This window comes from Sesamum indicum, linkage group LG3 (genome assembly GCF_026168435.1).
Source record: "Sesamum indicum cultivar Baizhima isolate 11 linkage group LG3, ASM2616843v1, whole genome shotgun sequence".
NCBI lineage: Eukaryota > Viridiplantae > Streptophyta > Magnoliopsida > Lamiales > Pedaliaceae > Sesamum > Sesamum indicum.
In genome coordinates, this window is record NC_142659.1 from 20,964,850 (window position 1) to 20,991,675 (window position 26,826).

General features: G+C 32.2%; 3 protein-coding genes and 2 non-coding genes across 6 annotated transcripts; 1 reads left to right on the forward strand and 4 right to left on the reverse strand.

The window, feature by feature from the left end:
* The first annotated feature begins 82 nt into the window (after positions 1 to 82).
* On the forward strand, positions 83 to 164 carry TRNAS-AGA (transfer RNA serine (anticodon AGA)). Its single transcript has one exon. It is a non-coding gene; the product is annotated as a tRNA-Ser (tRNA).
* A 240-nt stretch (positions 165 to 404) lies between these two features.
* TRNAS-AGA (transfer RNA serine (anticodon AGA)) lies at positions 405 to 486 on the reverse strand. Its single transcript has one exon. It is a non-coding gene; the product is annotated as a tRNA-Ser (tRNA).
* A 5,411-nt stretch (positions 487 to 5,897) lies between these two features.
* LOC105158511 (calcium-dependent mitochondrial ATP-magnesium/phosphate carrier protein 2) lies at positions 5,898 to 10,258 on the reverse strand. Its single transcript, XM_020692911.2, has 4 exons — positions 9,527 to 10,258; positions 6,819 to 7,592; positions 6,620 to 6,710; positions 5,898 to 6,509 (listed from the first exon to the last, which is right to left on the reverse strand). Exons 1-4 carry the CDS (start codon positions 9,993 to 9,995, stop codon positions 6,332 to 6,334), a joined length of 1,512 nt encoding a protein of 503 aa, XP_020548570.2. The 5' UTR covers positions 9,996 to 10,258; the 3' UTR covers positions 5,898 to 6,331.
* A 5,103-nt stretch (positions 10,259 to 15,361) lies between these two features.
* On the reverse strand, positions 15,362 to 19,024 carry LOC105158512 (uncharacterized). 2 transcript variants are annotated; one of them, XM_011075295.3, is made up of 5 exons: positions 18,868 to 19,024; positions 17,395 to 18,274; positions 16,856 to 17,011; positions 16,080 to 16,334; positions 15,362 to 15,768 (listed from the first exon to the last, which is right to left on the reverse strand). In XM_011075295.3, the coding sequence occupies exons 2-5, from the start codon at positions 18,244 to 18,246 to the stop codon at positions 15,634 to 15,636; spliced, it is 1,398 nt and encodes a 465-aa protein (XP_011073597.2). In that variant the 5' UTR covers positions 18,247 to 18,274; positions 18,868 to 19,024; the 3' UTR covers positions 15,362 to 15,633. The 2 variants fall into 2 exon arrangements, with proteins under 2 accessions (XP_011073597.2, XP_088734840.1); XM_088878714.1 differs by having other exon boundaries at positions 16,817 to 17,011.
* A 2,444-nt stretch (positions 19,025 to 21,468) lies between these two features.
* LOC105158513 (uncharacterized) lies at positions 21,469 to 25,061 on the reverse strand. Its single transcript, XM_088878715.1, has 5 exons — positions 24,917 to 25,061; positions 23,433 to 24,311; positions 22,889 to 23,044; positions 22,117 to 22,371; positions 21,469 to 21,810 (listed from the first exon to the last, which is right to left on the reverse strand). The coding sequence occupies exons 2-5, from the start codon at positions 24,282 to 24,284 to the stop codon at positions 21,676 to 21,678; spliced, it is 1,398 nt and encodes a 465-aa protein (XP_088734841.1). The 5' UTR covers positions 24,285 to 24,311; positions 24,917 to 25,061; the 3' UTR covers positions 21,469 to 21,675.
* Positions 25,062 to 26,826: the final 1,765 nt, after the last annotated feature.

The following is a 26,826-nucleotide window of genomic DNA, read 5'->3' on the forward strand; positions in this document are numbered from 1 at the left end:
GTCAATGAATCGAGTGGGTTACTGTAATTGCTTACATCACTACATATACGTTTGAATATTACTAGAATTACAGACAAATGGGGTGGACGTGCCGGAGTGGTTATCGGGCATGACTAGAAATCATGTGGGCTCTGCCCGCGCAGGTTCGAATCCTGCCGTTCACGTACCCTCTTTTCATTTATATATATATATATGCAAAGTCCCTCTCTTTTTTTTTTTTGTCATCATCGGCTTATTTATTAAAACATTATTAAATGATAAATAAACGGTACCAATTTTTTAAAAGTGTCTTACGATACATTTTAAAATTTACAAAATATTATAGAATATTTAACAATTTAAAAAAAATATTAAACGTGAGGGACTTTGCATATCTATATATATATAAAATGTCTAAGAGGGTACGTGAAAGGCAGGATTCGAACCTGCGCGGGCAGAGCCCACATGATTTCTAGTCATGCCCGATAACCACTCCGGCACGTCCACCACCTTTGCTACTTCAACATCTAGTATTGAACTACTACAATCTTTTTTTTTTTTGTGACAAAGGGAAAATTAGGGCCTAATATATGTATTTGTTGCAATTATTGTGGGGTCAACGTTACTGTAAAATAATTTTATGTTATTGTAAAACAATTGTTCATAACACGTAGAGGTGTTGGGGTGAGCTTAAAAATATTTGATAAGATACTTCCCATCTTAAATGTTTTAAAATGAGTTCACCAAACGTCCTCTTACTCCATATCTCTGTTTCTCGCAATAAACATCTGGCAAATTATATTGTAGTTTAGTCATAAATAACTCGTTGAAAATGAATATTTATTGTTGCCTACAATGATTGGCTATGGACTGAAGTCATGCTAAATAATTATTATTAATTACGGTCAAATAAAAATCAATGCAAAAACTTAACTTACCCCCACTAGCTTAATTTTCAACCACAAAAAATATTTTAGCTACACTAGCAAACAACAATTGTTGACGTAGTCGTGGTCAATGATTATTTACTATAACTATTTATTTTTAGGGTTAAATACAATTTACCCCTTTGTGTTAATGAAAAAGTGCAAAAAAGTCATTGCGAGATGAATGTAGATTGCAGCATTTTTTAAACCACAAGAGGGTAAATTATACTCGTTTTTTTTTTATAGGGATTTTGTCGCATTTTTTCACTAGCACAGGGAGTAAATTGTATTTAACCCTGATATTTAATCATAAAATTAAATTCTAATAAAAGTTTATATGACAGTAATCTTATCAAAATTCTTAATTCATATACAAATGGGATATCACAATCTTAAAATCCAACTATATATATAGAAAGCTAGTGGAAATAAATAAAGGTTCCAACTTATCATTTAATCTCATCCCACAGAAATAAAAATAAAAATAAATAAATATCTTTGAATTTATGGGGTGATGATTATCCAATTAGTACATCATCGTCAACTCTCACTATTAGTGTTATGCAACCTTTTCCTTCTTCACAGTACTAAATGTCCCCCACTAACACCCCCTTTAGACTTAATTCTTGTGTCGGATTCCCAGCATCATCATTTCTATATTATGCGTCCACAAACATAGGCACTATGTTTGGTTTTACTTTTAATTTGTTTTTATGTATTTTTGTGGAAATATAGAGACAAAAATAAAAATAAATAAGTATGTATTAGAGATTATGTGTATGTTTGGATTTGTTTTTGGAGATAATATAAAATAAGTATAGTATGTTTGATGTGATTAGTAGGAGACAAAAACTATTGTTAATTGTCAAATCATATCTCTTTTATATATATGTATGAAATATGTATATAACTTTTTTAGTTGTAGGGCCTATAAATAGTGTAGATATATTTTGACAAAAAATAAATGAGGCATTGTTTCAAAATATTTCGAAACACCACCAAAACTTCCAAAACAAATCAAGACAAACACTGTCCATATTTTGGCCCATGTCCAAAATGAAGCAAAATTGAAACCAAACATTATGAGGGTGTTTGGCTAAATATTTTATAAGCTCCTACATCTACATCTTATCAGATGTTTTAGAAGCTTATAAGATATTGGGTCTTATTCTAAAAATAAGCTTTTAAAGTGTTTGGATAAAATAAGATGTTAAAACTTATAAGATGTAAAAATACTTTATAAGATATTAGGTATTTGACATAATAAGGTCTTTTATTGGTAAAAATGATTAAAATGAGCATGATACTATTAGAATCAAATAAGTTGTTATTTCTTAATATATTTTGCTTCAGAATTTTTTAAAATGCTTTTATAAATAGTACACATTAATTTAATTTAAAATAAAAATTTAATAGATACTCTTTTTACAAAAAATAAATAAATAATGAATTATTACCTAGATTTTTGAATTAAAATAATATATATGTACATTCACTAGAAAAGAAATTATTATTAGCTACAATGTTAGTAGCTATCACTAAAACCATGGTAAATGACTACTATTAACTACGGTTGAATAAAATCGATACAAAAAATTAGCTTTTCCATCATGAAAAAATTATTTGCCACCGTTAAGAGTTATGGCCAAAACATTTTGCATGGTTATGACAAATATTTTAGCCACCCTCGCAAAAACTACAACAAATAACCGTTGCGTGGCTGTAGTCAATAACTATTTGCTACGGCTATTTATTATTAACTATGTCAATTAGCCATAGTTAAATGTTATAATTCTTCTAGTGATTCATGCTAGTCGAATATTAATTTAGATATATAGTTTATATTTATTTTATTAATGCAATGATTATTTCTAGTCTTATAATTTATAATGTCTTGAATTTATATTTTTCAGTAAATATAATATCAATATCAATTTTATTTTTGTTTAACTATAATAATTTATTATTAAATAATTGAATATTTTAACTTTTTCTAATGTTAGAAAAATTAAATAATAATTTTTTTTTTAAATTCTAAAGAGAGAAAGAGTGTGTGTGTTTGTATGTGTGTGTGCGCGCGCGCGCATGAGAGGGAGAGAGAGATTTGTTATAAATTTTTATTGAATGTCAATAATTGATAAGTGATTATTATAACTGCTAATAGTTGAGGTTCTTGATGTAATATACAATTCGTTCGCTCAAAAATAAATAAATAAAGCAAAGTCAGTTAGCTTTATTCTCGATTTCTACCCTCATAAAAAGATTCTATTTTTCTCTCCAGTTTTTCAGATCGTAAGTCATCGATGAATATTAGTACTAATCAATTCGCAATTGACCTAAAAGAGAATATATATAAAGAACTCACTTTCGTAATAATGCATTATCACCTCACAAAATACTTACGAGTTTGCTTTAATATAGAAAAAATCATCGTACACATGTAATCCCATGATCAATGAGTCATATACAAATATTCGTTATTCCGTTGCTCTGAATTATTCAAAGCATATCAATCCAAAATACCTCTAATTTAATCAAACGGATCAACTCAGAACAGATTCCAATCACAGTGTATAATACGTACGTGTACCGCTTATGCACCTTACGCTGCATTACTCAGCACTTGTTACCTTTATTTAAGAATACATATTTATATTAAAATTTATGGGCGCCTTTCCCTTTGCACAACTAATATCCAAACGACTTTAGCTTTTTGCCCACATGGAGTGATTAGATTTACCCCTCTTTATAGCAATGCAGCTGATCTAAGAGGAACAAAAATATTCTAAGTGGTGGATAAGTACGAGTTATTATAAGAATGTGGACTAGGCTACGTAGGGGTAGGGGACCATTCATGCAAATCTTGGAAAACAAACCCTTGCTTTAGAATTTAGTGTAAATTACATGAATACTCCTTCAAATTACGTTGAAATATATAAATATTTTTAAATTTTTATAAAATAATAAATACTTTTTTGAAGTTATAGCTGTAATTATAAATAGATCCTCCTATTCAGTGACAAAAAGTAAGAAAACACTCTCTAAGGAGGTGTATGTACCTGTTGTTGAAATTTAATCGAAATTATAATTTTAGTCCAATAGGATGTATGGTTCAACACTTTTAGTTTTATGCTTTATAAGATTTTTAAAATAGTCCCAAAATTGAAAAAAAAAAAAAAAAACTTAACATATAAATCCCGTAAAGTAGAGAACAAAAGGCGTTGAGTTTTTTTTAAAAAAAAAAAAAAAATGGGATTTTCAAATATAGGGTTACATGTATTTGGTTTTCACAATTTTGGGACTATTTTAAAAATTTCTTAAAGTAAAAGACTAAAAATATTAAATTTCCTATCATACAGGACTAAAAATGTAATTTTGCCCTGTAATTTACACTTAAAGGGTTAAAGATTTTTTATTATTTTGGGAAGAATCACTTGGGTTTTGAAGGAGGGTATTATATACCTTGGACTTGAAAGAACTCAAGACATAACCAAACAACATCAACCACCTTAAGACATATATATGTATATATGCACATCAAGAAGTGCAAAGGTTGTAGTAATTGAACTCCACTTTGATGATGATCAAGATCATGAAGAAGAAGAAGAAGAAGAAGTGGTGGTGAGTGAATGTGTTGAGATGTATTTGAGTACTACTCTTCTGTTTCTCTTCTAAATGAGGGAAGGGAGAAAGAAGCAGCAAAAGGGGCAAGTCAATAGAGGCAAAGGGAAGGTCATGCCTTTCTTCCAGGCTTTTTCTTTTTCTTTTTTAACTAATTCTGCTCTTGGGGAAGTTTGATATATATGCAACTGACCATGATGTTGGAAGTTGAAGTAATTAGTGGCTGCAAAATTTTAACCTAAATCGGGTTTGGTCGGATTTGAATCAACTATATGACAAGTACAATATACTCACGGTGTGATTGGTATATTGTTCAGGAAAAGTGGTTTGGCCAAGCCTAATTTGGGTAAGATTTTCCTTTCATTTGTTGATAATGATGTTTGTGGCATTTGTAATAAATCTAAATGTCAGCTGATCTCTAATTCTCTTTTGGTTCCCATTGAGTATATGTTAAATGTGATGAGAGGGTGTTTGAGCCACATTGTTGAGTTGTTATGAATGTCGTCTTTGTACAAAGTTTTGCATAGATTTATGCATTTGATTTAGTTTTAAGCGGATACTTCGCCGGGTTAATAAAACCTTAATTTTTTCCTCCGAATTTTCAACATTGAATTTAAGTGAGACTGAGGTGTTAGAGAAGTTGTAGGACTTGTTTGAGTTTGGTCGGAGAAATTTGGTTTTAAGAGGTCTGCATCAACTTATAAGATGTTGAAGAGTATATGATAAACTTTTCAGCAAACGGCTTATTTTTTAAGATACAAAAATAAGATTTTAGAAGCTTATAAATGTCTCTACGGAAAAGGTATGGAATTCTCAATTTAGTTATATTTTATTATATTTTTTTAATTTTTTTCATAATTAAAATAATCAACAAGAATAAAAATAATAGTTCTCATCTCACTGTCGAAAAGTTTCATGATTATTTTTTATTTAAGAGAGGTGTTTATAATTTTTCAAACAATAAATTCGTAATTATTACCCAATATCTATAATTTACCCAAAGTTTTGAGTAGGAGGAGGTGTCGGACAAACATTGTAATTTTAGAGATAAGTTGACCCGATGGTTGCATAATAGATTACGAATGAAAAAATAAGCTTTTGAAATAATCGATTTTGGAATAAACATCAATGTATGTAGGACTACTTTTCCATGAACAACCAGAATTTCAAACTTAGAGACGAAATTAAATCCGATCTTTCACCTGAAACAGCGTCATCTCAAAATCCATCTTAAAATATCAAAAACCAAACAGTTCTATCCTATTGACCCAACACTTCTTCCTTCAAATCCCTTTACATTCAGATTCAAATCTAGTATCTGAGGATCAAACTGACAACTCAAGCAACTGAACCCTGAACCACTTCAAAACATATGCAAATACTCTTCTCTTCGACAATGCAACATAATCCAAATATCCATGTTTGTCCCTCACACAGAAGTACCGTGGGACGTGCCAGAAAAAGCAAAAAAGGAAAACTCAATCCGTGTAACATTAATATCGGAAAAATTGACTAGTTCCGCAGATTTGGTATTCGTTGTGCATGTACCTATACGACAAAAGTATACAACAGTTACCTACTATTACTCAAAATAGAGACGTATTCTCGAATCTTAATGCAGTTAGTAAGTTAATCCCCAGAGGATAACTTCGCTGCCACTCGTATAGCTATCCTGTGGGACAATCAAAACCTAAGGTATAACCCCAAGAATGATCACTAATTTGCCACATAATTTATTTATTTGTCATCATCATCAGAAGCAGATTGTATCCGAGGTGTAGCTATAAGCAAGACTAGAGTACCAACTAGTCGAGATTTAGACTCTTTTTCATGGCTTCATAAACCAGATAAGTAATGCTGGCTGCTGGTACGACTTTGAGAAGATTTGGGAAAAGCCCTTTATAGAAGCCCCTAAAGCCTTCGTGCTGATATGTTCTCCAGAATACATCTGACATGCTACAGTAAGCACGTTGAGCTTGCATTCTGAAAAAACATGGCGTTTAGTAATGGACTGAGATTTCTCATAATGCCCAAAGTTCTTTATCTTTTCCTGTATAAACGAGTGCAAGAGGTTTGTTCTAGGAATGGATTACCTTGTTCTTACCACCTGTAGTGGGTAAACACATGTTGCTCCGAGAGATCCTGAAATTGTCCCACAACTGAGTTGCACAAGAGGACCAGGTTCTGCACAATATCTATAAAATATTTTCAACTGTTCCAGCAAGGACGATGCATCTGATGAAAGGAAAGATAACATGGAAAAAGTAAAAGAAACAGCAATGTGTACAGTACCACCATCGTGAAGAATATATTTCCTCGACATGTCTTTTAAGGTCTCATAGGCAGCTAGGTCGATGCCTGCATAAGGAATAATTCCAAGAAGAGATGGCATCAACCCTCTGTAAAGCGCCCGAGGACCCTCCCGAACCCAGATATCTTTTGATAATTTCCCCAGATTTGGAACATTCCCTCTTTCGCAGACATGAGTTTGTAACCGAGTTTTGACAAGATCCATTGGATAAATAGAGGCTTGCGCTACAGCTCCAGCCAATCCACCTGCCGCCAGTCGGCCTACCATTCCCACATCCCCATTAGCATCCCCGATTGCACCTTTCAGCATTTCATACGTGTAAAACTTGATGGCACTCTCTGGTGCAACCTTCAACACATTTATTCCATTACCTCGGAAAAAACCTAAAAGACCACCTTCCTTCCATATGTTTTGGACTGCAGAACCAATTGAAGCATGTGTAGTCTGGACTTGCAAAATCACTTTGAGGCGATCGAGAGGTGCAGTTACAGTACGCGAAGCAGCTCCAGCAACTCCACCAGCAATTAAATATTTGGTTGCATTAACATGCTTGCTGATGCCTTCAGGAATCACAGCATGTTCGCCAATATCTACAAGACACACTCTTTCCCAGTATCTATAGATGTTCTCGATGGTAGCCTCATGAGGATAGAGTAGCAGAAAATCTCTCCACTCTTTAAAAGTAATAATTCCATTATTGTCTTTATCAACATGCTCAACAAAACGAGCAAGTTCATCATCATCAAGTTCAATCCCTGCAAAAAGGAACTGCCATGACTTATAAGATGAAGACAGCTTATATTCTGGAAATTTTGAACAGAAATGACTGTCTTGAAAAAGAAAATCACAATTGCAAGCATAAAGGAACTTCGGATTAATTATCATACTATTCCTTCTATAAGATCAAGAAAAATAGCATCTATAAAAAATTGAAGGAAGCATACAAGCAAAAAGTAAAACCCAAAAAACTGAACGAACTACAAACCCGCAACTTACAGTCTAAAGAACTGCAAAGAAACAAGGGGCAGTGCACCAACAGACGAAGAAAATTTAGTAATTAATTATCTGCAATCTGAATAATCCTACTAACATCAAACAAAGTAAATGAAAACATTCCAACATGATAGCAAAAGACGTCCACCAAGAAAGATAATATATGCATGAAAAGGATAACAAAGTACCAAGAGATTGCTTGTCAATAGCAGGGCCAATCTAACCAGAGATTTTTATCTGAAGTCGGATCAAGTTTCCCAAGCAATGACAAATAATAGGCAGAAACAGATATCAAGAAGGCATATTGGCATAAATCTAGACACTTGAATTCATGAATTTTGGTTCTGCTAAGAGAACAGAGTTAGAAAATCTGTTACCCAGTTACAGGAAAAACCTGCAAAGTATCATAGAATTAAAAATATATTTAAGAGCCAACCCAGCCAATGCAGATGCCCAACATGTTCTGATTAATAGCTCCCAAGTTACTTCATAAATAATTTAATTTTTAATATGGTTGACATAATCAAATGCATATGAAAAATGATATTGATGATGATATAGCTCACACACAACCAATCTCTATTCTCTACAAATCTGCCAAAATATCACACCATTCTTTAATCACCTAATAATCCAACAAAGCATTCTCAACTTCTGGAATCCCAGCTTATGCTAATGCATTTTGTTTCTACACATTCTATGTTGCTTCATAGATCTCATTTGAACCAGCCCAAGTTGCACAGTAAATACAATAATCACATTTATTTCCATCTTGAAGCAGCATAAAGAACAAGGACATGCTCCTCCTTCATTGATCAACCATTCTCTGCATATTGGTGTGTATACACGCATGTCTATGGGTGTCTGCAAAAATATTAACTGCATTTTCATGCAGACATAAGATAACATGAACAAGAAAAATAAGGTCTCCAAGGAACCAAACTATAGTAATTGCTCCAAATTACATGAGGTGAATAGATAGACATCCCACTGTTAGTCTTCCTTTAAGGCTAAGAAAGTATAAAACTTTTCAGATAAGGATAATGGTACAAGCACCAAAGGTCCCGTAAGTAAAAAGCATATATGCTATCCCCATTGTACTCTGCGCTCATCTTTACTTTAAATTCACTTGTTTTTACAATAGTGTGCAGTTCCGCATTCTAATTTCAATAACAAATCTGTAAGCATTTTCGATGCAGGCTGTGCACTTGAGGCAGCCCAGTACTTCAATGGAGTTTCATCATAGCTACAATTGAAAATCTTCCTCTACTTCGATAAACAAATCTACATAATATGCCTATGCTAAGATGAACTATACAAACTGGTGCATATCCCCATTACAGGAAACACAGGGTGGATGCCAAAATCAACACTTATTTCTAGCCCACACTGCAATCAGGCATACAGACACTGAGACTATAGTGATTCTCAATCCATCATCACCAAGATGGAACACTCTTTCATTCCTTCACCAAAATACTCTCCATTTCAATTCTAATGTACTTAAGCCTCGGGGTAAACTACTTAACTAAAACTTCAACATAATTCTTTTGCATCTCTACCAACAAAAACTTCACAAAACCAAAACAGAACTCAACTCATGTCAACCCACAAAGAGAGTATCCACACAGTATAACTAGAAAGGAAACCAGGTAAGCTTCATGACTACACAAATACCACAGCAGTGAGAATATACCAGCCTTTACAAGAGCATCCCACAACTCCTCAGGTAAAATACATCCATTATGCTCCACATCAATCGCCTGAAAAATCCTGTACAATTCCAGCTCCTTATCATCCATATACTTCCTAAACTCCTGGTAATCCACCCTTCCATCTTGGTTCGCATCGCAAACCTCCAACAACTCCTTTGCAAACTTGTAACCCGCGGGGATTTGCATTGCCCAAAGCCCCTTCTCGATTACGGAAGAATCCAAATACCCTACATTATTGGAGTCGAAGAAACTAAACAAACTTCGGATTCTAGACTCCCGTTCCTCCTTCGTTTCCCCCAAGGCGGACAGCACGTGGTCCAGTGATGCGTGCCCGGGTTTTTTAACCGGGTTGCAGCATCCGGGTCCAGCCTGCGGGTCTTTGGCCTCCGACGACATTGTCGCAGCAGATGGAGCTGGAAAATTCGCATGCCTCTCCACTCCCGTAGACATATATATAAGTGGGCGAACAAGAAATGGATCAAAACAAAATCTGGGTCTCCCTTTCACCGCATGATGAAAAAACTAGAAAGTATCTTTGTTTATTCGGATCTGTGCACAGTAGAGCGCTGTATGACGAGATTGTTTAATGGAGAGGGAAAGAAAGAGCATCAAAAGAGGTCAATCTTCGTGGAGGAAGATCCGATTAGATGACCCGGAATGTTAATTGGATTGTTTTTCAGGGTTCTCTTTTTTTCTTTGTCTATGTATTTTGATGGTCAAGATTTCGAGAACAGAATACAAGAACAAGCTTTTTACTCATCAAGTGGGCCGTTAATTAATTTGGTACTAAATTTGGGCCAGTTTCCAAATTTTCCTTAAATTTGAGGGTTCATACTAGAATAAACAGAAATTACAACTTAAAGGCAAATTTTTATTTTCAAACTTAAAATTTAGAAGTAGCACATTTTTTTTATTATATGATTAGTTACATCATTTAATACATCTAAATTTAAAGACTAATTTAATATATTTCATACTCTAGTAAAATATTTTTCAAGCGTAAAGTCTAAATACGGCGCAAGTCCAAGACAAGAAATTGAGCCCTTGTACACTCGAGCCATACCCTATTGGCCTAAACACAACTCCAAATAGTAGGACTTCGATCCACTTCTATCGTTGTGATGCGGTAGAGTTCATAAACATGAACCAATTATCAAACAACAAAACACCATGTTAGCTAAATTCTACCCGTCGGGGCTATGTCACTCTAAAAGGCGCCAACTAGGACCCCATATTATGTTGGAATCAATTGTTAGAAACAACAAGTAATTGATTTTCCTATGTTTGCATTTGATCAGACAAGACTCATTCAAATAGTCATATATCTTATGCCTTGTTTACTTTGATGTATAAACCTATAAAAAAAATTAATATAAGTTAAAACAGTTTTACTTTATTGTATGGTGATCCGGTCTAAAACCAAAGCCACGTATTAATTACTGTTACACTTGAATAACTAATATCACCACCTTGGGAGGTGGTATAAAATTAGTCCCAAGGTTGCACAAAATGTGAATGACCATTGTATCCTTGAAATTTGATTTATTACTATTATTCTATTGTCTATTAAAATTTTTAAACAAGGCTCAAAGGTAACTTTTCTACCAAAAGCATGTAGGTACATCAAAGTAAATATTTGATAAAATTTATCCTATTTCGATAATATATTTAAGTAAACACCTGACTCATCAAACAGAATTTTTTTTGTCATTCATTTAGTAAAAGCTAATCTTATCATTTTTTAACACTTCATTTACTCAAGTTTTCCTACTTTATTTCTTTTAAATCTTTTACTAATTTAAGTATCAGAGTGTTAACTGTTGTCGTGTAGGTTAATGTTCAAATAGCCTTAGGATTTTCGTAAAAATCTTGGACCCTTATGGTGCTACTGGACCCCAGTACACATCAGTATCAATAATTTAGATTAACAAATATATTTGAACTACACAAAGAAACAACAAATTACTATAGACTTTGACGTACACCCACATCAGTGTAACTCGAACTTACAACCTTACACATGGCTTTATTACGTTAAGTGAATGTTTATTTAAAAAGTTATTCTAAAAATACAAATTTAATACATAATCTAAATGTAGACAGAAGTTATAAATTTATTCAAGTAGGAATATAATCTATTCTCACTTATTATTAATTTTTGATGGTATGTTACTCGGACTATAAAACAAGTCGATTTGTATGCATCCCTATCTGAGCTTGAAAAATTATGTTTGAGTTTAAGTTTGATTAATAATTAAATTAAACTTGAATGAGTTTTAATTAAATTAGATGTAAGTTGAGCTTGAATAGTTTTGGTGGTTTTAATTTTTTTATATATATTTTAATAATTGAACCAAACTCGAGCTAAGTTTAAAAACTTATCAAATAAAAAATTAAATTCAAGTTTTGTTTGTTATATTAACGAATCAAACTCAAATAAGTTTTACCCATCAACCTTAAATTGATCCACCAATCAAATATTAGTAAATTAAATATTTTTACTATAATGACATTCCAAAAAGAGGCTGTATTTTTAATTCAGAAATCTATATATAATAAAACATAAATATACAAGTTATTCAAGTAAGCGTCATGGTTGTGCAAATTTGGATAGCCTCTTCGAACTTTATTTTGCCATATAAGACACTGTAAGAAAACATGGTATTAGAGATGGATATAGAGACGATTATAACATATTTTAGCGGAATTATTTTCCGTCTCTAAATTTTCATCTCTAATACCCTATTTTCGTGTAGTGAGAAAATGTTTTTTTTAAATCTTTATATAACTTTAGATAATTAAATATTAGATTATTTATCTTTATCCAAAATATTACCAAATCTTTTTGGATAAGTTAGTTAATAATATAATATTTAATTTTGGTATTAGATAATATTTTTATATTTCTTGGTTGTTTTAATTTTTAATTTTTTTAATTATTTATTACTTATTCATTTCATTTTAAAGACTATTCAAGTAAGCGCAATGTACGTGCATAATTAGATAGTCTTTTTGAATTTTATATTTCCATGTAAGAAAATAGTTCTTATTTTTATTTATTTCTAGATAAGTGTAAGATTGCTTATCTTTATCCCAAAAATTCACCAATATTTTTTTAGATAAATTTGTCAGTAATATAATTTAAAATATATTTGATATAAAATACTACTTATATATTTTAATATTAAAATTTGAATTATCCATGACTTACTTTACTTTAAATTTTGAATTATTGATGATATTTATTTATTTATTTTAACACGTAATCCTGCTTATTCTGGTTGCCATATTTCGGCAATCTATTTGAATTTTACTTTGCCACTTAAAAATTATTATTTACGTTATATTTAAATTTAGATAAGTTCGATATTATTACCTTAATTTTTAAATTATTTATTTTTACTTATATTTAGATTTAAAAGTAAAGTTTTGATAACTTTATTTACTAATTTTTTTCTTTAAAAATAAACAAGAAAACAAAACCTGCCCTTTCTTTGACACGAGATACTAACTAGTATGTATAACAATATTCAAAATAAATAAATATATATTAGGTATGGGGAGAGCCACAACGGAAATGAGAGGTCCAGAAGGGTTGGGCGCAGTGGATAACCACCCATGCCTTATATGGCCCTCATTCCAGTCTTGTCCTTTTGTTCCACCCCACGCTTTGGCAATGTGCCCATCTTCTATCCTGATTTATTGATGCTCCATCTTTTCTTAGAGAAATAAAATATAATTAAATTAAATTGTAACTTGGAAAGTGAGGCTGCACACTGTAAAAGCTGGTGTAAGTTCCTGGAGTGCTGACGAGTCGAGCCGGTCTGCAAAGCTTCGATTTTGAGTTTGACTCGAGCTCGAGTTCAATTATCTCTGTTCATTAGTTTGCGAGTTTCTTAAATTTTTTTATATATATTTTTATTTATAAAATTTTTATATAATTAATCGCATATTCAATATTTTATCAATTTTATACTCAAAATTGACCATATATTATAATTATTATCAATACCATACATTTTATTTTGAATAATAATAAATTATGGTACTTTTATTTATACATATAATCTTTATACAAAAATAAATTTAATCAACAACTTAGTAAATTATAATATTTTTTGTAGTTAAAATTATTATTTAATATGGCACATATAAATTTTATGTTATATTTTGATATATATTTGTATTGTGTTATAGTTTTTTTAAATTGGCAAGTAATTCACTTATGAAATCTTTTATGTATTTCTGAATTTTATATTTATATCAAGATACATACTATGCATTATGCAATCTATTTTATTACTTATACATTTATGTCGAAAATTTAGTAATTCCTATGAATTAATCTAAAAATAATGATAATAATAATAATAATAATAATAATAATAATAATAATGACGGTTGAATAATTTTAATTATTTTTATTATTATTTTATTATATATATAATAACATTAAAAACTTTAATAAACAATTATGATATTTTAAAATTCGAACACCTGATTCACCAAATTTAAATATATATAAGACTGTATTCATTAGTTCATATCAAACGGTATGATTTAAAATCACATGGCCCAATTCAACGATACACCATCTTGAATGATTATTCTTATGTTTCAAGTACGATATCTCGACATCCGTATATCCAATAAGTCTAAAACTTTACCAAATGTATTTTTCTGTAAGTTTGATCATATCAAACGGTTTGATCTAAATTTTAATGACCCGACTTACCCATGTTGTTTAACAATGTAAGATGCTAGTTACATCAATGTAATTTTAACATTTATAAATATATAAATTTATTGCAGATTGTAAATATATATTAATCTCAACTATAAAATATATTTATATATTTCAATACGTTTCTACAATTTTAAATTGTTCAGTATGAAATTTTGTTTTTGGTATATTTTACTGATTATATTACTATTAAACTAATTAGTAGTTTATATTTATAACAATAAATTAAAATTTCATACTATATTTTGGTATATTTATAACATAGTATACATTTTGCAATCTATTTTTTTACTTATAAATTTAAAATTTGGTGATTCTCATGATTTAATCTAATAATAATAATAATAATAATAATAATAATAATAATAATAATAAAATCAGCTCAAGCTTGAGCTTAACAAAGAAGGTCGAGTTCGATTCGTTTACACCCCTAGGTGTAACGTAAATATGATAGAAGATTTTTCACCATAATCTTATTTGCATATTGTACTGAATAAAGAATTAAAAAATGGGATAACAATATTTATAACCTTTGACTTATGGTCTGTTTATACAAATCACTCATGTCTTTTGGATACATCTATCAGAAAGTCGATATTATCCACATACATATGGCTTCTAAAAACGTTAATATCATACAGAAACTATAGGTGTTTTTGGGTTGTCAAGAATGGTGTTTGTAATAATTTAAAAAGTAAGGGTAGCTTATATAAACAGATCATATGTTAGGAAGTGTAAATATAATTATTCCTTAAAAGGTTGATGTTCATTACTAAGATTCTGAATAAAAACAAGCCTTAAAATCATACAAGAACACCGTGTTAAACGCACTGTTTCGCATATTCGACATGTATAATGACGCGACTAGAATTTTTTTTTTCTTTCTTTACAGTTTTAAAAAGTACGGTAGCTAAGGAAAAAAGAAAAAAAAATTCCAATTTGACTTCTCACTCTTGTGAAAACATATTTTTCTTCTTCCTATCACAAGTCAAAAGTCTGTTGATCTATTGTTGTAATGTAACTTCTCATCTCCCACCAAAATTGTCCTAAACCTGTAATCCCAACTGAGCTGTTTCTTGAAACAAAAACTACCCATTTCTGATATACAATCTATATTGTTCATAATATTATACACACAATGCAAATCTAATTGCATATTCACTCAATTATTCACTATTATGGAGTTGTTGAGTATTTTTTTCACTTACTCACTGTACTCACATGATTAAGTATATTGTGCAACTCGTAGACTTTCGAAACGAAACAACGAGAGACAAAACATAGAGACACGAAACGAATACATGAGCTTATCTTAAAATAATTGCCAAGTGCGCAAGCACGAGCTCATCCCATTATACCTTCATAGCCATCTCCTCTTCTGCTCTTAGCATAGAACATAAAGATGGCCAGTACAACGAGACCGACTCCAAACAGAGTAACTGCCCAACCAAAATCGGAGATCATCCTACCCGTATGTGCCTGCATGGGATAAGCAACAGACTGCATGTTAGTCCTAAAGTGATCACTTGATCCTACAAGGTTAGCGGTGTGTTTTTACATAAATAATCACGGACACATTAATAAGAATTGAGAAAGAGGAAAAGTAATTCTTCAAGTGTTATGCTGTGCCTCGTCTCTCTGTCTACGCCTATAGAGAGGTTAGAGTGCTGTTTGTTTGCATGCCTTCTAATTATACTTCTAGTTCAAAGGTCTTGCATGTGTCCATATGATGACTTTGTCATATACACAAGGAAAATGAGATTTAGAAATGATCATGTAGTCTATCTTACTTCAGCTGGAGCGTGCAGGAATGCGTTTGGTTTTGCTGATGAATCTGAAATCAGGAGGTAAAAGAGCCCCATGACTCCTGTATGATTCTGTGTACTGCTGTAGTTAGATACGAGCGTCAGTGTCTCTCCGGCAGCAATCTTGACAGAGCCAGGTGAAGGGTAACAGGTAGACATTCCCACAATGTAGCCGGCCTCATTTCCAGGTTCATCTCCCATACCATAAGTTGGATTCGACGTGCATATTGCTCGCCCTCCCTGAATTAATTGACCAAAAAATTACCATCCAAGAAGAGGTTAGCAGATATTCATATTTTTTTTGTTGTGAAAAGTTCAATAGAGTGCTGAAATGAAGTCCTGAGATAAAAGTGATTAACTAACTTCAGCGGCTGGAAGGCGCCAAACTAAGAGAAATACATCAATTCTCAAAGGATTTGCAGATACTTTTTATTTACTTATACTGAGAGTGTAACTTCATCCTGGATGAAGCGAATACGAATCATATTCAGATAAGAAACCAGCCACAAAACATATCAAGTAGTGCACAAAAACTAATTGTGATTATGGAGTTTGTTCCATCCTGAAACTTACTGTGAAGAAACGAATTTAACCAATCCCAGCAAAAAAAATTAAACATTGCTCGAATGTGTTTAGTATGTGTTTGGAACAAACAAGAAGAAGAATGGGAAGATTTATGACTAGGTGACTGGAGAAAAATGTACAAAATGTTAAATACCTACCCTAGGTGATGGCAGAAAAATGTGCAAAATGTTAAATACCTCCCCGTAAAGAGTTGAACCAACGCCTCCTGCATGCTGATGTCCGACCCCATATATTACGTCGCCACCCGTTGGCAAACTAACAGTTAAGGTTTTGGTATGAATGCATCCATCATTGGCCACGCCAACTGGACAAGATTCAACATCATACTCGACCTATATAAGAACACTCCAGAAGAGTTAGGGGCACACACATGAAGGAACATAAAGAGGAATGAATGATACCGCAAAAAGATACAGTAACTTGGCACTAAATCAGTGGTATTCTCCTTAATGTTTACTACACTTTCCTTCCAATTAATGTGATCACATTCTGTCCTGAATCATTAGAGCAACCATAAATGTCTTGTCATCTAAAGGACTAAAGTAACTAAAACAGGAAATTTGACTTGCAGTAAAAGCATGCTTGTGAAAGTTTTCCAAATAGATGAATAATAGCAAATAAGACTTTCTATACTCACACGCTTCTTCAAACTCGTTGTCTGGGGTAACATAGTTTAGATAATAATTATACAACAGAATAAGGAATATGCTTTTACCATGCAAATATGTCTAGCTTTGAGCCCCCTGGACTCATCTGCCTTTGTCCATATGTCAGTGACGTCAAGTATATAGATTTTAACAGGCACAATTGAGGCATCCCAATCGACATACGTCACTGTGTACCTCAAGACAAGGCTTCTCTGAACACCATCAAACCCTTCCTTCACCCTGCATCTTGCACCATCATGACAACATCTCAGGCCACCATTATAGTTTGGAGGCAAGGGGCGGCCATGTCCATCCACCGTAAGATTGTATAAGTCACACCTGCACTCAGTGCAACCCAAATTGTCTTCAGCACCCCTAGTATCAATTGCATGCACATTAAGCATCCATCGCTCCTCGTATCCATCAGGGATATCTGCAGGATTACCGACTTCAATTCCATAAGGATCCGGCACATAAGTTGCTGTTCTTCGAGTCTCTGATCCCAGGCCAAAGTACTGTGAAAGGCCACTATCACAAACCCCATTGTTCCTTATGATAATGTGATCGGAGTGGAGGAATCCTAGATCGTCATGGTGCTTAGGAATATCTATACCTTTTCGCTGATAGTATCTTACAACAATCCAATGGTGCAGATAAGTTTCATGAAGGGGAACTGGATTCCCTTCCTCATCAACTACTTCGGCATTAAAACTCTTGATAGCAATATGACCTCTAGGAAAGTCGATGTTGTAGTAAACCTTGTTAGAAACCAATCCTGGTTCCAACACAATTTTAGGTGATACAAACATATCAGTTTTCAACCCATTTTCACTTCTTAGCTGCGCTTGTGAACTTTGAACCACAAATAACAAGAACACGATTGACAAGAAAAGCAAACGGAACTCTGAACCACAAGCCATTTTTCACCCCAACAGGCGTTGCTTACACCTGTTCAAATCCATATTAGCAACACAAAAAGAAGTCATACGAACTCTACGAAGTTCATCACACATATCTACACCGAAGGTGCTTTTATCCACATAAGCTCGTCATCAATCCAATCACCTCTTTCAACCAAATTAACAGAAAAGTAATACTAACAAATTGGATAACATACTCATAGATATTCCGAAAGGCAGGCACATACATATCATATATCCGAATACACCTTTTAACTAAATTCAATTCATAAACTTTATTTTTCCCTTTCTTTGAATACTTTGTCTTCAGATACTTCTTAGCATAAAAAATACTGAATTCAGACAGCAATTGAGAGAAACAAACTGAGATTACATCTATCAGCCCAAAACACAAACAGTTTATCTACCAATCAAACAACACCACCTTGCAGGCTTCATCACTAAACAGCACAAAACCAAAACCTGAGGAGGTTGCTAAAAATCTTGAAAAAAAGAAAAAAGATTCACAAGCATATACCCATTACAAATAGAAACTCTCCTTACACACCGAGTTACACAGAATCCAGAAAGACCCAGGAATCAAATGATTGAAAATCTAAGCAACAGAAAAGAAAAGCTTACCAGACACAGTAGTGTGGTGTCTGGTTCAAGAATTACAACATTGTTGAAGGGCCTATAGCAGACACATGCAGATGCAGGAGCAGACTATATTGTGATTCACACCCAATCACTGAAGTTCTTGTTTGATTTCGCATTCCAAAAGTGGGTGGACCCCTCTTTTTCGAGTACCAAAGAGAATCAAGGAAATCAAACGATATCGTTGACAAGTCAAAGAGTTTACAAAAGGTAAAATTTATTTTAATTTAACTTCAAAATAGTCCTCATGGTTTTAACTCACTTCAAATTAGTCCCTCCAGTGGCTAATTCTTCCATATTACCTTTATAACAGTTCTTTTTCCTTAACAAATAAATCATTTTAATGCTTCCCTTTCTATTTTCAAATTGCAATTTGGTCCCTCCCCCATAAATTTGAAAAAATATAATTGTCTTAATTGGAAAAATTTACCTTTGGGCAATTATTTTAGACTACAAACATAATTATTGTGAATTTAATAAATTTCTTGAAGTTTTTAAATAAAAGATCACTTGAATAGATAAGTTGGAAAATATTAAATAAAAAATATTTGAACGAAAAATCTTCTCAAATTAGAACATAAATAAATAAGTGAATATGTCAGCCAAAATAAGTAAGTGAACATAAAACCCCTTATTTTTATTTCAAACAATATTATAGCTTCTGAATTTTTTGGATTGCCAAAATTATCCTCTCACTCTTTTATATATATATACTTATATAATTTCAACAGCATTTTTATTTAAGAAAATTGCACCAAGTATTTATTTATTTTCTTCTCCAATTTATTTCGAGTATTTTTTTTTTTTAATTTGAAAGTGCAAGAAATTCATTACATTCATTTAGAGATAACTGCACTTCTCTCTCCTAAAATTTAATATAGAACTACACATGGATCCCCATTTGAAAAATTATATTTAACACCCATGAGGTTTACTTTTGTCTAACACATAAGTCATTCTGTCAGTTAAAATTCACCAAATTTGTTGATATTAATAAAAAATTAAAAAAAATCTATATTTACTTACAATTAACTTATTACTTTTTTATTGCAAATTAAATAAATTTAGATAATTAAATATTAGATTATTTATCTTTATCCAAAAGATTTACCAGATCTTTTTGGATAAGTTAGTTAATAATATAATATTTTATTTAGGTATTAGATAATTTTTATATTTCTTGGTTGTTTTTAATTTTTAATTATTTATTACTTATTCATTTCATTTTAAAGACTATTCAAGTAAGCGCAACGTATGTGCATAATTAGATAGTCTTTTTGAATTTTATATTTTCATGTAAGAAAATAGTTCTTATTTTTATTTATTTCTAGATGAGTATAAGATTGCTTATCTTTATCCAAAAAATTCACTAATATTTTTTTAGATAAATTTGTCAGGAATATAATTTAAAATTTATTTGATATAAAATACTACTTATATATTTTAATATTTATTAATTATTTTAATTTTAAAATTTGAATTATCTATGACTTACTTTATTTTAAAGTTTGAAATACTGATGATATTTATTTATTTATTTTAACACATAAATCCTGCTTATTCTGGTTGCCATATTTCGATAGTCTATTTGAATTTTTATTTTGCCACTTAAAAATTATTATTTACATTATATTTAAATTTAGATAAGTTCAATATATTACCCTAATTTTTAAATTATTTATTTTTACTTATATTTATATTTAAAAGTAAAGTTTTAATAACTTTATTTACTTGTTTTTTCTTTTAAAAAATAAACAAGAAACTATAACATCCCCTTTCTTCAAACAAGAAAACAATATTCAAAATAATATATATATATATATATATATATTATACTGCATAAAGAATTAAAAAATGAGATAACAATATTTATCTCTCTGACCTATGGCCTGTTTACACAAATCACTCATGTCTTTTTGATACGTCTATCAGAAAAGTGGATATTATCCACACACATACGGCTTCTAAGTCATACATAAACTATCAGTGTTCTTTAGTTGTCAAGTATGGCATCTGTAATTATTCAAAAAGTAAGGAGGACTTATATAAACAGATCATATGTTAGGAAGTGTAAATATTATTATTCCTTAAAAAGTTGATGTTCATTACTAAGATTTGATTAAAAACAAGCCTTGGAATCATACAAAAACACAGTGTTGAACGCACTGTTTAGCATATACGATATGTAAAATGACACGACTAGGGCTTTTTTTTTTTCTTTTCTTTCTTTCTTTACAATTTTAAAAAGTATGGTAGCTAAGAAAAAAAGAGAAAAAAAAATCCAATTTGATTCTTCATCAAGAGAACTCACTAAAATAGAAGTCAGGATGTATATTTCAGGAGGCAGTCACCTCTCAGATTGGACCAACCTTGATTTAGACACCAGCAAAATGTCAACAAAAGTAGCATAGGAAGAAAGTACTAAATTGTCACAAGTCAAAAGTGTGTTGATCTATTGTTGTAATGTAACTTCTCATCTCCCACCAAAATTGTTCTAAACCTGTAATCCCAACTGAGCTGTTTCTTGAATCAAAAACTAGCCATTTATGATATACAAACTGTATTGTTCATGATATTATACACACATTGAAAATCTAATTGCATATTCACTCAATTATTCACCATTATGGAGTTTTTGAGTATTTTTTCACTTGCACATTGTACTCATCATGATTAAGTATATTGTACAACTCGTAGACTTTCGACACAAAATAACGAGAGACGAAACATAGAAACACAAACCGAATACATGAGCTTATCTTAAAATAACTGCCAAGTATGAAAGCACGGGGCTCATCCTATTATAACTTCATAGCCATCTCCTCTTCTGCTCTTAGTGTAGAACATAAAGATGGCTAGTACAATGAGCCCGACTCCAAACAGAGTAACTACCAAACCAAAATCAGAGATCATCCTACTCTTATGTGCCTGCATGGGATAAGCAACAGGTTGCATGTTAGTCCTAATGTGATCACTTGATCCTACAAGGCTAGCAGTGTGTTATAAATAATCACGGACACATTAATAAGAATTGAGAAAGAGGAAAAGTAATTCTTCAAGTGTTATGCTGTGCCTCGTCTCTCTGTCTACGCCTATAGAGAGGTTAGAGTGCTGTTTGTTTGCATGCCTTCTAATTATACTTCTAGTTCAAAGGTCTTGCATGTGTCCATATGATGACTTTGTCATATACACAAGGAAAATGAGATTTAGAAATGATCATGTAGTCTATCTTACTTCAGTTGGAGCGTGCAGGAATGCATTTGGTTTTGCTGATGAATCTGAAATCAGGAGGTAAAAGAGCCCCATGACTCCTGTATGATTCTGTGTACTGCTGTAGTTAGATACGAGCGTCAGTGTCTCTCCGGCAGCAATCTTGACAGAGCCAGGTGAAGGGTAACAAGTAGACATTCCCACAATGTAGCCGGCCTCATTTCCAGGTTCATCTCCCATACCATAAGTTGGATTCGACGTGCATATTGCTCGCCCTCCCTGAATAAATTGACCAGAGAATTACCATTCAAGAAGAGGTTAGCAGATATTCATATTTTTTTTGTTGTGAAAAGTTCATTAGAGTGCTGAAAAGAAGTCCTGAGATAAAAGTGATTAGCTAATTTCAAACGGCTGGAAGGCGCCAAAATAAGAGAAATACATCAATTCTCTAAGGATTTGCAGATACTTTTTGTTTACTGAGAGTGTAACTTCATCCTGGATGAAACAAATACGAATCATATTCATATAAGAAATCAACCACAAAACCTTATCAAGTAGTGCACAAAAACTAATTGTGACTATGGAGTTTGTTCCTTCCTGAAACTTACTGTGAAAAAAATGAATTTAACCAATCCCAACAAAAAAAATTAACATTGCTCGAATGTGTTTAGTATGTTTTTGGAACAAACAAGAAGAGGAATGGGATGATTTATGACTAGGTGATGGGAGAAAAATGTACAAAATGTTAAATACCTCGCCTAGGTGATGGGAGAAAAATGTGAAGAATGTTAAATACCTCCCCATAAAGAGTTGAACCAATGCCTCCTGCATGCTGATGTCCAACCCCATATATTACGTCGCCACCCGTTGGCAAACTAACAGTTAAGGTTTTGGTATGAATGCATCCATCATTGGCCATGCCAACTGGACAAGATTCAACGTCATACTCGACCTATATAAGAATATTTCAGAAAGTTATGGGCACACACATGAAGGAACAGAAAGAGGAATGAATGATACCGCAAACAGACACAGCAACTTGGCACTAAATCAGTGGTATTCTCCTTAATGTTTACTACACTTTCCTTCCAATTAATGTTATTACATTCTGTGCTGAATCATTAGAGCAACCATAAATATCTTTGTCATCTAAAGGACTAAAGTTAAACTAAAACAGGAATTTGACTTGCAGTAAAAGCATGCTTGTGAAAGTTTTCCAAATAGATGAATAATAGCAAATAAGACTTTCTATACTCAGACGCTTCTTCAAACTCACTTGTCCGGGGTAACATACTTTAGATAAATAATTATATAAAAGAATAAGGAATACACTTTCTTACCACGCAAATATGTCTGGCTTTGAGCCCCCTGGACTCATCCGCCTTTGTCCATATGTCAGTGACGTCAAGTATATAGATTTTAACAGGCACGATTGAAGCATCCCAATCGACATACGTTACTTTGTACCTCAAGACAAGGCTTCTCTTAACACCATCAAAGCCTTCCTTCACCCTGCATCTTGCACCATCATGACAACATCTCAAGCCACCATTATAGTTTTGAGGCAAGGGACGGCCATGTCCATCCATAGTAAGATTGTATAAGTCACATCTGCACTCAGTGCAACCCAACTTGTCTTCAGCACCCCTAGTATCAATTGCATGCACATTAAGCATCCATCGCTCCTCGTATCCATCAGGGATATCTGCAGGATTACCGACTTCAATTCCATAAGGATTCGGCACATAAGTGGCTGTTTTTCGAGTCTCTGATCCCAGCCCAAAGTACTGTGAAAGTCCACTATCACAAACCCCACTGTTCCTTATGATAATGTGATCGGAGTGGAGGAATCCTAGATTATCATGGTGCTTAGGAATATCTGTACCTTTTTGTTGATAGTATCTTATAACAACCCAATGGTGCAGATAAGTTTCATGAAGGGGGACTGGATTCCCTTCCTCATCAATTACTTCGCCATTAAAACTCTTGATCGCAATATGACCTCTAGGAAAGTCGATGTTATAGTAATACTTGTCAGAAACCAATCCTGGTTTCAACACAATTTTAGGTGATACAAACACATCAGTTTTCAACCCATTTTCACTTCTTAGCTGTGTTTGTGAACTTTGAACCACAAATAACAAGAACACGATTGACAAAAAAAGCAACGGGAACTCTGAACCACCAGCCATTTTTTACCCCAACGGCGTTGCTTACACCTGATCAAATCCATATTAGCAACACAAAAACAAGTCATATGAGCTCTACAAAGTTCATCACACATATCTACACCGAAAGGGCTTTTATCCACATAAAGCTCGTCATCCATCCAATCACCTCTTTCAACCCAATTAACAGAAAAGCATTACTAATAAATTGCATATCATTCTCATAGATGTTCCAAAAGCCAGGCACATCCATATCATATATCCGAATACACCTTTTCAACTAAATTCAATTCATAAACTTTATTTTTCCCTTTGTTTGAATACTTTGTCTTCAAATACTTCTTAGCATAAAAAATACTGAATTCAGACAGCAACCGAAAGAAAGAAACTGAGATTACATCTATCAACAAGTAAGAGGCCAAAACATAAACAGTTTATCTACTAATCAAACACCACCACCATGCAAGCTTCATCACTAAGCAGCACAAAACCAAAACCTGAGGAGATTGCCAAAAATCTTGAAAAAAAGAAAAAGGATTCACAAGCATATACCTATTACAAATAGAAACTCTCCTTACACACCGAGATACACAGAATACAGAAAGACCTAGGAATCAAATGATTGAAAATCTAAGCAACAGAAAAGAAAAGCTTACCAAAAACGGTAGTGTGTGTCTGGTTCAAGAATTACACATAGAAAGAATATTGTTGAAGGGCCTAAAGCAGACACATGCAGATGCAGGAGCAGACTATATTGTGATCACATTGCAAAAATGGGTGGACCCCTCTTTTTTAGCTTGAACGAAACAACGCACATAATTTTTAATAATATTTTTATTTTATTAAAGCTCATAATTATTTTTTTATATTAAACTTTTGATATTGTCCTGCAATTTCACGTACAAAAATTATCTGTTAATTTTTTTAATGCATTAATTATCAATCTATATTTTATTAACATTAAATTAAAAATTGACACTTTGTACGATATATGTTATATAAAACGTGCAAAAACAAATACTAATTTGTTATTTCTATTAACAATAAAATGGGAGTAAATTTAGTTTTTGAGTCCATATAATTGCATGTTCTTCTGAAGGAGCTTGATTAAGTAGTTAGTTTAAGAAGAGTTTGGGAAGTTGAAGGGTATTTTTGACATTATAATAATTTTCATACATTGGTATCAAAACTACCACTTTAACGCGTCGTGCTATGCACGGACTTAATTTAATCATGATTAAAATTTCAAATATGTCAAAGTCAAAACAATTTTAGCACTCATGATGTTTGTTTTTGTCTAATAAATAAGTCCTTCTGTTAGTCAAGATTCATTAAATTTGCTGATATTAACAAAAAATATAAAATAAAATCTATATATACCCCAAATTAACTTATTACTATTTTATTGCGAGTTAAATAAATTTTTAATGATTAAATTACACTGATACTTATCTATGCGTTAATGCATTTGAGGAGGTACTTTATTGTTATAAGAATGATTTAGTTCAAAAAAATTATTTGACCTGCAACAAATCAATAATAAGTCAATCGAGGGTAAATATCAATTTTCGTTCAATTTTTTTATTAATATCAGCAAATTTCTTGAACTTTAACTAACAGATGTATTTATTTGCCAGAAAGAAGGAAACCTCAAGAATGCTAAATGTAATTTCTCAAATTATAAGAGATCTACATGCGATTATACCAAACCTCAGAAGAGGGGAGCGTAATTATCCGGTTGTACTTATATTCATTGATCCAATTATATATAAAGAGAGGGGAAGTAGTGATGGAAAGTGAAAGGATTTGTAGTTTCCCAATTATGACAACACTTGAGCCTCTTACCCAATTCTAAGTGTCTATTGCTTCATGTCCCTTTTATTTCTTGGTTTCACACTTTGGTCCTGACCATGTTGTTTTGTCTTGGTGCATGATGGACATTTTCAATAAAGGCTAGATGGACATTTCTTTTTAACTACGTACTCTCACAACTCAGATTTTCTTCATCATGTGATGTTGCTTGGATTGAAATGCTAACTATGTATAGTATTTGATTCAGGTCGAGATTTTTTGCTCTGATAGATTAATTTTTAAGACCACGTTCATTTTAATTTGATAGTAAGAACTCCTGAAAAAAAAATTATCGTCGAGTTTGCTAGGCGATCCTCAATAATAATCTTTCGGATAGTAAGAATCTGATTCGAAAATCTCAAGTATAATAAATACAATGTGATGTATCCTTTTGATGTTGATTATTGTCGTTATTTATAAAAATCCTGATATTTTATGTTGCTTGTCCCAAAAGAATACTGTAGGGTTCAATGAATTAGTTTAGTAGGTTAAGTTGACGAATTCAAAGATAGTGATATATGATGTTGGCAATGAAGAAAATGTTCGGAGAATTCTTCCAAACAATATTATAAATTATTAGATAATAATGCATAAGCAATGACAAAATCATTACCCCGGCCCTAAACACCGTTTAGCTGAATTTATTTAAATATATCTATAAATTCAATTATTTTCTAATTTTTTTTTGAAAATTTTATAAGAACAGGATCATGAT

Excerpts from the sequence above, each read along its gene's own strand:
- LOC105158512 (XM_088878714.1), bottom strand. The coding sequence starts at position 18,246 with ATGGCTTGTGGTTCAGAGTTCCGTTTGCTTTTCTTGTCAATCGTGTTC. Across the intron at positions 16,335-16,816 it reads TTTTTCTGCCATCACCTAGG|GGAGGGCGAGCAATATGCAC; the intron begins GTAGGTATTTAA and ends CAATTAATTCAG. Across the intron at positions 15,769-16,079 it reads TCCTGCACGCTCCAGCTGAA|GCACATACGGGTAGGATGAT; the intron begins GTAAGATAGACT and ends TATCCCATGCAG.
- LOC105158513 (XM_088878715.1), bottom strand. The coding sequence starts at position 24,284 with ATGGCTGGTGGTTCAGAGTTCCCGTTGCTTTTTTTGTCAATCGTGTTC. Across the intron at positions 22,372-22,888 it reads GTTCAACTCTTTATGGGGAG|GGAGGGCGAGCAATATGCAC; the intron begins GTATTTAACATT and ends CAATTTATTCAG. Across the intron at positions 21,811-22,116 it reads TCCTGCACGCTCCAACTGAA|GCACATAAGAGTAGGATGAT; the intron begins GTAAGATAGACT and ends TATCCCATGCAG.
- LOC105158511 (XM_020692911.2), bottom strand. The coding sequence starts at position 9,995 with ATGTCTACGGGAGTGGAGAGGCATGCGAATTTTCCAGCTCCATCTGCT. Across the intron at positions 7,593-9,526 it reads GGATGCTCTTGTAAAGGCTG|GGATTGAACTTGATGATGAT; the intron begins GTATATTCTCAC and ends TCCTTTTTGCAG. Across the intron at positions 6,711-6,818 it reads ATATATTCTTCACGATGGTG|AACCTGGTCCTCTTGTGCAA; the intron begins GTACTGTACACA and ends GATATTGTGCAG.